The sequence below is a fragment of the Trifolium pratense genome, linkage group LG6 (assembly GCF_020283565.1).
Source record: "Trifolium pratense cultivar HEN17-A07 linkage group LG6, ARS_RC_1.1, whole genome shotgun sequence".
Taxonomy (NCBI): domain Eukaryota; kingdom Viridiplantae; phylum Streptophyta; class Magnoliopsida; order Fabales; family Fabaceae; genus Trifolium; species Trifolium pratense.
The window spans coordinates 29,512,786-29,524,017 of NC_060064.1; the positions used below are offsets into that span (position 1 = coordinate 29,512,786).

Below are 11,232 nucleotides of genomic sequence, written 5' to 3' on the forward strand. Positions count from 1 at the left end.
ATACATTGGGGGAGAGGCAATGTTTGATGCCGCTTCACATGCAGCATATCAACCAAATATCCATTTCTATAACCACTTTGCTTAAGCTAGAATGTAATCTTAATTTAAATTCTTATGAACATAATTAGAAATTCTTATGAACATAATGAGTAAATACAACAATTTTTTGCAACAGGTTTCCGATTCAATCATCATGTATTGGTTTAAAATTCCTGTAAGCAATTACTGCATAAAAGGGATCTGATCCTGAAAACAATCCAAAGAGCTTCATGATCGAACCAAGTGGTGACTTGTCATCATTATTAGTTCCTGGAAGCTTTCTTACTACCTCTGCCTCTGTGAAACCTTCCACTGATTGGAAGTACTGAACCACAAGTTGAACTCTACTGTAAGCTGTTCCTTCCCTCCATGCACTTATAGCTTTCTCATAAAACATTCTGTTGCTAAAACTCACTATGAACACCCCTCCTGGTTTTAACAACCTAAACACCTCTGCAAACACCTGATAATTTTCACTTCATTAATATTAATCGATTATAAATTCTTGTCAAAGGTTCAAAGTACATTAATTAAGGCCACGACATCAAAGTTTTTTATGTCTCTGACTATACAACACAACTATGGTTGAGACCATTTGAGTATTTGACCATAAATCCCTGCAATCAGGGGCTGCCCTGAGCAAGGGCAACACGACCCTTCGCACAGGGCCTCAAAATTTTCGGTTTGTTAGATATTTCTAAAATATTTATTGTAAATGTTTAAGTATTAGTTAACTGTGAAAAGTAATGTAATCTAGCTAATAGCTTAGAGGTTATTTTTGGGAAATGATGTGTGTGATTGTTGCGGGTTCAAGTCCGACCATTGCATCGTCCGGGGCCCCTAAATGTGTTGGGACGGCCCTGCCTGCAATATAAAGAATCGCAATGCGACCTCAATTTTGATTAACTGTTTGAAATTTCTTAAATCGTTTTTGTAACGTACCAAAACCTAGAACAGGTGAAGTTGTGACTTTAGATTGACTATTGATAAGGTCATGAAATATATAAACACACTAAAAATTTAGTATTTAACAACTGATTTAGTGATCGAATTATTTCAGTCTCCACAATGACCGAATTTAATTGATCTCTAAATCAGTTGTTAAATGTGTCTGTGTGACCGATTTATGAAATGTCTCTATACCACTAGTTGCGAATGTTAGTGACCGATTTATTTACTAATTCGACATTCCCAGCCTCTAAATGGATCATCATATGACAAAAAAAATTTGGTATGTGTTACCTTTTCTGGTTGTTGGAGATACTGCACACTAACTGTACACAAAACAGCATCAAAAGAACAACTCTCAAATTCAAACTGTTGATCTTTATTAAGATCCTTAATCAAAAAATAATCCAACCTTGGATTCTTTGCAAGCTCTTGTGCATTCATCCCATGACCAACTACTCTTTTGTATTTAACATCACTTGGTAGATGGCTAATCCAAGAACTCATAAGATCAAAAATCTCATTGTCAGGTTTCAACCTTTCTCTATAAAGATTTGTTAGTGTTGAAATGAATCCATCATCAACATGTGTTACAAGACGTGGATATGAATAAAAATCATTATCTTGGTACATGTTTAGTTTTGTTCTACCTTCTTGTGTTAGAACAAAACGTTTAATTTTTCCTACTGAAGAAGATTGTTGATTGGTTTGGTTGTTTTCATTTAATGTGTTAAGTATTTTGGTTGGTGTTTTGAAATGAGGTTTATAGATTGGTTGTAGATTGGTTTGCATTGTTTGAGTTTGGAGTAAGCTATTTTGAATAATGAATTAACTTGAATCAATCAAAGATAAAAATCTAATTTGTATATCATGTGCATCAATTCTTGGAGATAAGCAATCAATGGCTGTGAGAGCATATAGAAGTTTACTAGTATTTTGTGGCTCAAATTAGAACAACTTGTGCCTTAATGTTTTGATAATTTCTCAATCTGCCTCTCTATAGTATTAGTATCTTATCAGTTATCATAAAGACACTTCTAATAGTGTGTTTAATCTAAAATATATTATGAGAAGTATAATTTTGAGAGCATATTTTAACATATTTGAACAATATGGAGGGTTGAATTGAAAAATGATATATGATTTGTTAACGAATGCAATGGTCGATCGATTCATAAATTGCGACTCTCCTCATTTTTACAGCTAAGACAATGACATGATTGTCGTCGATTCAACACGAGTTACATCTTTATTTATGTTGTTTTAATGAAATTGGTAACGGCCTATGATAAAACTTGTTTGGAGTCAAGATATTAGTCATTTATTCAACTACCTCATTACATTCTTTGTTATATATACTTCCTTCACAATATTTTACTATATATTATCTTCTTGTGCCAACCACAATCCAATGAGATTTGAAAAACTGCATTAAAATAAAGTGGAACGTAGTGCATATAATTTGCAAATGCATTTAGAACTTCATTATCAATATTATGACTTGTACATTTTTTTTTTTTTTTATGACTTGTACATTTATTCTTACATTTTTAGATAAAAAAATAACTTCCTATTCCTTTATTTTATGCTCCACTTTAGAAGTAATGAATAGGTGAATGGTTTGCAAATACAATATGTGTCAAAATATGACTATAATTATTTTGTCTGTATTTTGAGAGGTCACTTGGTTGATGATTTCACTCTTCAATCTCTACTCGGCATGAGACTTGACACCAAAAGAAATTAACTCTTTTGGGTGTCAAAACATACATTTTATAAGCATGTGAATCTAGTTCAGCAGAAATTTCTCCCGAACTCAATGATTGTGTTGAGTGCTGCAAATATCATTACAAATAATCAAAACAATATGATATGAATATAAATTATTATGTACAATAAAGAGAATCATAAATCGAACTAAATATATTACCTCCCATAAATCTCTTGCATCAACTATAGTTCCTGGTGCTAACCCTATGTCAGACCAAGATGCAGTTACTGTGGCATTTGATGAACTTCTATTCCATAAGATCACTGCTACTTTGTTATTATTAAGAGGACCCACACCTGTCACCATATATATAAATTTTTATTAAGAAGTCACGTGCAATAACTATGACCTGTGAAGCATGAATACTCCTAAAATGGTGATACGGCAAAAACGTATCGGCGGTTGAAAAATCTTTTAAAATATTTCAATTAATTCTCTCACTTAATGAAAATAGTGAAAACAGTGGACACATAAAGTAAATCTCCAAAACATAATGATAGTAATTCACTTCAAAAATAAGAATATCACCTCCAAATTATTGTTGCTTTTCACTTGAACTCCAAGTTTATCTGCATTACCACAAGAAGCCTATGAGTTTTAAAGAATTTTTATTTAAGAAAAAACTCAATGCACTAAGCTTTTAATAAATCCTCCATGTTGTTGGTAATATCATTTTGAGTAAAATAGCAAATGGAATATAATCTGTGTAAAATCAAGAATCATCGTAACTAATTCAACTTACCATTCACACATAAAGAAGAAGATTGGTCTTCCAGAGTTTAACAAGGCTTCACTCATTGGTGGGTATCTGTTTTCACAAAATGTATGGATACTGAATAATAAACATGTATACATCTATATATATACCTGTATCTCGGATTAAACTTTCATTGATATCACAACCAAAATGATTCCAACTATTCCATCTGATCATCAAAATATAAAAAATGATACATTTTTCCAAAGTGGATATTGAATAAAAGATAGATGAGAATGAGAAAATGTAAAGATCATTAAAGAGGTTAGCTTACCCCATGGGGGGTGTATGACCAAGTCCATTTTCTAAAATATAACTTTTAGGGGGGTGTATTGGATTAAGATTTCACAAGACAATTTTAGCAAAAAAATTTTTGAAGATTTTAAAAGACTTTGTGAGATTGTATTGATTTTATGAGATTTTAGAAGACTTTTTTGAATGACTTTTTCAATTAAGATTCTTAACACAAGAATTTGTGAGACTTTATGACACAGACTTTTGAGATTTTGAAGTACTTTATAGACTTTTAAGATTTAAATGAGTCAATAAATTCGATATAAATTCCTTCTAAAATAATAATGAATCAATCAATGAAAATTAATCATTCCTTAAAAAAATCAACAATCATTAATATAATAAAAAAAACAATGAATAAAATTCTACCCAAAAAAAAAATCAATGAATAAACAAAAAAACAATTAAAAAAAAAATGACGAACAAGGTTCTGTTGCTGTTGTTGAAACATGTTGTTGTTGTATATATTTTCAATGTCTATATCCTATAATGAATCGTGACACTCTATGTTGTTGAAACATGTTGTATATATTTTCAATGTCTATATCCTATAATGAATCGTGACACTCTATGGTAGCAGGACAACCATGAAGAGGAAACGTGATAGAGAGATAGGGAGAAAATATAAGCGATTATAAAAAACATGAGATAATCAGGAAACATGAAATAGAAACATGAGGAAAAGTGAAAGAAATAAAAAAAAAAATGAGAATCCATCAAAATCTCATGATATGAGGAAAGACTTTTTGTAGCTCAAAATTCACTAAAAAGTCCATTAAAATCCTATTTTTTAAACAATCCATCGAAATTATAATACTTTTGAATACCACAAGACTTTTTGTAAGTTGTAAAGAGTCTTGATTGAATACCACTAGACTTTTTTAAAGTCTTTTAAAATCCTAATTGAATACAATTAGACTTTTTTAAAGTCTTTTAAAATCCTAATTGAATACCACAGGATTTTGTCATCATAAAAAAGTCTTTTAAAATCCATTGAAATCCTAATTGAATACACCCCCCTTAATCTTCTTTTGTGGAGTGAACATATTGGTTTTGTTGTTCCCTAATAAACGAGCAGCAGTAGATGATGGAATATTACTTGCAATATTCAAAAGTAACACAAAGATGCAAAAGGCAAGTATTAGACTATTATTGTATTTGATTAGCAATTATTGTATTTGATTAGTCATGATTGTATAGAAAGATAGTATGAAAACTCTCTATGTATATAACCCAACACAAAGCAATGAAAAGGCAAGGCCAATATTAATAATAGTCTAATAGCAAGCACCACCATCTTAGCCATTGCTAATTAATTAATTATAATATGCACTTTCTATATATGAAGCTAAGGAGGATGGATGGATGGATGGTGAGTATTTCATAACCATAGTGCTATATATATATATATATATATATATACTTCATAATTGATCAAAGATTCATGCAATTTGATGATTGCTGACATGAGTGAGTTGGCTGAAATAGAACAAGTAGAAAAAGAAGGTTAAAATAGATGAGGTGGAAAATATATATTATAATTAAATAAATTGAGGCATCGCAATGGTAGTACCAAACTTTGCAAAATAAAATATTTGTCACGCTATAGAAGTATCTGCTAAAAATTGATTTACAAGTCCATATTTCCGTTATTTTGTTTTCTTTAGCTTTTAGAGCTTAAAACAATTTATTTAATTCTTTTTAAAAACAAATTGAAGGGGAAGGGTGATGTTTATAATTTTTAAAATATGCCTAAAAAAATATTCAAAAATTTGAAGGGTTAATTAAATGCATTTTCTCTTCTTCTTTTTTTGTTTGCAATGAGCTGAGGATCGAACTCAGACCTATAACGTACTATTCAAACCCCTCACCACTATACCAAACCTAGTGGTTTAAATATATTTTCTCTTTCTTAATAAAGTAAGGGTAAAAATGACTTAACTTATTAATTTTTATGATTTCTTAAAAATGACCTATATGCATCATTCTGTTGTTGTAAATTCACATTTCAAAACAATATGGGAGATTTCTTTTCTTGTAGTATGGCATGATTTTCCTTTCTAACTAACAATGATTCATCCAAAGATGCTATCAAATATGACCGTATAAAAATGTAGAAATGTATGTAACACTTTTTGTAATTTTTTCAATAAATATTAGATTTCTTGCGTTTTTTAATATAATACATCTGCTATTCTGAGACACTTGAATTCGCGATTTCTCACTTTTCAGCACTTAGTGTGTTTAAGTTTTGCCACTAAGCTCTTTGAATCCAAAAACATTAATGTAAAATCCACAATTTTCTTTCTGTTTTTTTCCTGATTCTAATAATTTTTCTCATCACATACAGTAAATATCATTGGTTTAGGAGAGACTATTGTAGATAAAAGTATAGGAGAGGATCAAATCAAATTACTACAACCCCAAATCAAACCCAAGCTGAGACAATTCAATGACCGGTCGGTTTTAATTAACTTGGTTTTATGTTATCTTAAGCATTCATAACCAAAACTAGAAATGAGATGACACAGAAAACTTCCAAATGATGAAACTTGTGGTTCATTACTTGCAATATTCCAAATAAATAAAAACCATTTTAGGTTCAATAAAAACAAGATTCTAAAAGTACAATTACAGTATCACAAACATTGCACTAATCAATCAAGTTTCAGAGTCGACCAGTTTTGTTACTCTTCCATAGCATCTCCTTCAATTACTTCAACCTTCTCCTTCAAAGGAATAATTTTTGTTGAAAGAACCTCTGTTACAGATATAAACATAAAATATTAGATATTATTATATCAACTATTTCAAAAGGAATGCACTCCATATGTTTAATCAGCAGCAAGAAAAAGGGGGCAGAATAGATAAAGATGCAGAAGAGCCAGACTATCAATTTATGATTAACTTCTCGAAGTCTCGGTAGAATTCTTTCTTTTTTTTTGTCTAGTAGCCTTGTGGATAGAATTTCACCTTTTAAGGTGAATAAGTGGGTGTACCGGGTTCGAACCCTGGTCCCTGCATATTACATGCAGTATCCCTACTAACTGAGCTATACTAACGGGGACCGGTAGAATTCTATTTTGTTTAAATAATGTCATGCATATATATATCATCTAAGCTAAACTATTTAAGTCTCATCAACATATGGTTAAGTTCAATTAGCCTCCTTGTGCTTCAAATTAATCCTCAAAAAACAAAATATAAGGAACATGGAATAGCCTCCTTGTACATCAGAAGGCATAAACTGGAATAGCAAAACTAGGATAGCATTGCAGTTTTCATAGCAGATTGATCAAAATCCGCTATGCTATAACGCAGCTATTTGGAAAAAACCAGGTACCACAAGGAACAGGTATAATGCCGCACATTATATTCCCGCTCAATTAGTTAGAGACTGTTATTAACAACTGTCTCTGTAACATGTGATGGCAGTCTCAAGTGTAATTAAGCAAAATACGCTACATACCAGTCTTTTTGGAGAAGGTAAAGCCTTTTGGATTGACAAAAGTACGAGGATTTGGCGTGAGGTGATTCCTTAGATATTCCTTATTACCCTGTGCAGCATTAATGAAGAATTAGTACATAACTTAGATGAATATGCATCCTCTCAAACAACTTGTAGGATTCGACATCAAGGAACTCACCTTGGTTATCACACAAACATCAACATTGCTTCCACTTCCCAAGTCATTAAATATACCAGCACAAATTGCCTCAACAACTAACTTGACTCCTTGTTCCCTCTGCACGAGATCAAAAATGTTTATAGCAAATTAAAATTTCTATTGAATTGCAAAGTTAAGACATGATTGAAGTTACAAACACCATCAGAGCATCAATTACAACAATATTAGTGTATTCCCTCCAGAATAGATTAAAAGCAAAACTAACTAATTACACAGATTAAGAATGTTGTTAGTTAAGTTCATTTAATTTTCTTGAATTCATATAAAAAAATGTAATACATTTTTTAAACTACCCTTAATGGTATTTATTGTAGCGGATTCTCACATTTCACTTGTCTTGAATTATCTGAAGCGAAATTTTGGAATAATGACATTAAATAGGTCTAGTTAAAATTTGCTTATATTTAAGTCCAACAAAGTAAATGTAAATAGCTAGACACTGAATGGAAATTACTTTCATTTCATCCTATTAAAAAGTAGTAGTTTAAGAAGTTTTAACTTTTAAGGGTGTCCCTTCCACATTTGTCTACAACAATAATAAAACTGTCAAGGAGAATATGGAAATCTCCACTAATTTTATCTTCTGTTTAGATTGGATTCGCTTTTGGTTTGGGATATGGTCTATAGTATTTTGTTTACGTTACTAGGAAATTTAGTTGTTTATGACCATAAAAATGGTTACTAAAGCATGGTAGAAAATACATTAGGGACGCGTGCCTTAATCAACACTATCAACTTCAATAGAAAGTTTAATGACCACTAATTTTGTATGTAATTGTGTGTATGGTTTTAGGTTTGGTTGTTGCAGTTATATTTAATTGGATATGAACACCCTAACCGGAAGTACAACGGAGGTTTTGAATTGGACGGTAGCTCTTTGTTGTTTTTTATCTGTGCAGCATACTGTGGGTGTTGTCTACTTATTTTAATTAAGAGCAAGACTGAAGCAGGCATGATATATTAGCCTTAACATATTTACTTACAGTCAAGTTTTCCTGGTACTTAGACTCAAAAACAGACATTGCAGCAAGTGAACCAGATCCCATCGTAGCAAATGGAAGGGTGTCAGTTGACCCATGTGGATAGATCTGCAAAACATGAACTCAAATGGTTATAAGATATCCAACTATATGCATACAAACAATAAACTTTAAATATTAAAGAAAAGATTAAACAGTGAACTAACAGTGTGTAAATGCGGTCCAGTGATGTCAACTCCACCGAGAACTAATGCAGCTGAGACATGACCTTGGTAACTGCACATATTTTAAATAGTCAGAATCAGTGGTCAATACAAGGAGCAAAATCACTCAAAACAGAAGTTCTGAAACTCTACTTGAAAAGATGTCTCTTAAGAAGAGTCAGTGCCGTTACAACTCTTGATTCACGGCCAGTATGGTAGCGATGTAGTTGCAGTTGTGAGCTAACCATATCTGTAATAAATAAGAATCTCAGTTTCAATGGTTTTACTATATTAACAAGATGAAACCTAAAGACTAACCGTATGCAAAATTTCATAAGGAATGAAATAAAAAAGTGCAACAAGATATATGCATTATTAAAGATACCTGTTACAGCCTCTGTATCAGCAGCAGTGCCTGCTCCACAACAATATATGTTGGGTGCCATATAATGAATTTTCTCACAATTTTTATCAGCGACAATGGGTCCTTCGGTTGCCCTGGTATCTGCTCCAAGAATGATACCATCCTGAGGAAAATTTACCAGTGCAAAACGTCAACATTAAAAAACTAGACAAAATAAACATTAATACAAGGTTACAATAAAGCATGTGAATGAGTGATAGTTCCATGGACATTCATGAAGAGCATAGTTGCCAAACAGCACATCTTTGTATTAATTGACCATTTCATAAGAAAGAAATCAGTAAATAGAGGAACTCAGTCCCAAATTTCTCCTTCATATATTTCAAAATCTATCCTTCATATATTTCAAAATAAAAATTTAACAAGTTGCTATATGGTAAGACATTTTTAGCATCAACAAGAAAATTTGTCAGAAAGAGAGACAGAGATGTCCTACTTCACAGATAGTAATCGAGTCTAAAAAAGGTTGTTGTGGAAGACTTTCAAGTTTCAACATATTCTCACCTTGAAAACTAAACCAACAATAGTGGTTCCAGTCTTCAAATAAGTAGGGGCTTTAAGACCCTTCTTTTCGAGCATATCATTTCTTCTACAGAGATCAAAACTGAATCCACCCTTAGGAGGAACATCCAACGACTTAGTCATACTAGAAATTTGAACGACCTTGGAAACGAACTGAGACCAAAAAGATAATAATTGTTAGTAAAATTCAACACATATATCTTCTTCAAAAAAAAATAATTCAACACATAAAAAAAGCAGCACCAAACAACAAAAAGAATTGAACTTATTTTCAAATGGCAAACTTCAAACTATTCTCAGATGCTTCACAATCATTGTGCAGTACATAAATTAGCATAAAATTGATTCAGCACAATTATAGTAAAACAGAATCACATATTAGTAACATTAAGCAATCATAAAGTCGAAAAAAATTTATTTATTTTTTTTAAAAAAACTTAATAAAAAACAAGTTAACCAACAAAAATAACACATGTCCCTATAACCACTTATCAGATTATCGAAACTCTTACATTACATGATAAAATATTGGCTTAATTGCATATTTGGTCCTTATGTTTATTTTAGGTTTCAATTTGGTCCCTTATGTTTAAAAAGTTTCAATTTGGTCCTTTTAGTCAAATTTTTGTTCAAAATCATCTAAGTGGCTAATGAATTTGCGTACACGGACCACTTAGGAAGGTACTATGTGAAAGTTTTAGAAGAAATTAACTCAAAATTTAACAAAAAGTTAGAAAAAATTAACTCAAAATTTAACGAAAAGGACCAACTTGAAACTTTGAAACTTTTTAAACATAAGGGACCAAATTGAAACCTAAAATAAACAACATAAAGGGACTAAATATGCAATTAAGCATAAAATATTCTTTCAAATCTTTTAACAACATCAAGCATCAGGCTTGTCAACATAACCACAATCTAATAGAAAAAAAAGTTATCTTAACAAACAAAAATACATCAATACATCAAAATTAAATTAAAAATTAAGTAAGCATATAAGATAATCAATCCTTTACAATCTGGCAAATCCAGAATCCACGATTCAGTCAAAACATAAACTAATATTAAGTCTTACTTAAGCACTTAGGGTTTAACAAATACATAAACGCTACATCAAATGTGGGAGTCTTAACATAAAAGCACTTAACAACACAATTCCATAGCAGATTCTGAATCAACTAACTAACTAAGTACCCACAGATCCTACATAAACAAATGTCAAAATCATGACTGAAATATTCAATCATCGATTAAACAATCTATCAATTAATCAATTAAAAAGAAGAAGAAGAAACGGTGGAAACGCGGATTCGGGAAAAAGTTAGGGTTTGGGATCTGAAAAATTCAGACGGTGGAAAAGCTGAAATCGGAGAGAGAGAGACAGAGAGAGAGAGAGAGGGCTCACCGGAGGAGGAAGATGGAGATTGAGCTCGGTCGGAGTGATGCTAATTGGAGATTGGAGTTAAAGGGTTTTCGTATTTCTCAAGACTAAACAACAGAAATCGATTTATATATATTTAAGGTATTTATGTTTTCGTATTTCTTTCTTATTTCTCAAGACTAAAGAACAGAAAAAAAAATTATATTTAGTCAAAAAAAAAAATC

The 11,232-nt window shown here is 31.3% G+C and overlaps 2 protein-coding genes across 2 annotated transcripts; both read right to left on the bottom strand.

The window, feature by feature from the left end:
* Positions 1 to 22: 22 nt before the first annotated feature.
* LOC123893039 lies at positions 23 to 1,881 on the bottom strand. Its single transcript, XM_045942960.1, has 2 exons — positions 1,282 to 1,881; positions 23 to 502 (listed from the first exon to the last, which is right to left on the bottom strand). Exons 1-2 carry the CDS (start codon positions 1,777 to 1,779, stop codon positions 185 to 187), a joined length of 816 nt encoding a protein of 271 aa, XP_045798916.1. The 5' UTR covers positions 1,780 to 1,881; the 3' UTR covers positions 23 to 184.
* A 4,471-nt stretch (positions 1,882 to 6,352) lies between these two features.
* On the bottom strand, positions 6,353 to 11,232 carry LOC123891557 (proteasome subunit beta type-7-B). Its single transcript, XM_045941433.1, has 9 exons — positions 11,033 to 11,232; positions 9,610 to 9,780; positions 9,067 to 9,208; positions 8,835 to 8,931; positions 8,685 to 8,754; positions 8,482 to 8,586; positions 7,457 to 7,555; positions 7,279 to 7,366; positions 6,353 to 6,570 (listed from the first exon to the last, which is right to left on the bottom strand). Exons 2-9 carry the CDS (start codon positions 9,748 to 9,750, stop codon positions 6,497 to 6,499), a joined length of 816 nt encoding a protein of 271 aa, XP_045797389.1. The 5' UTR covers positions 9,751 to 9,780; positions 11,033 to 11,232; the 3' UTR covers positions 6,353 to 6,496.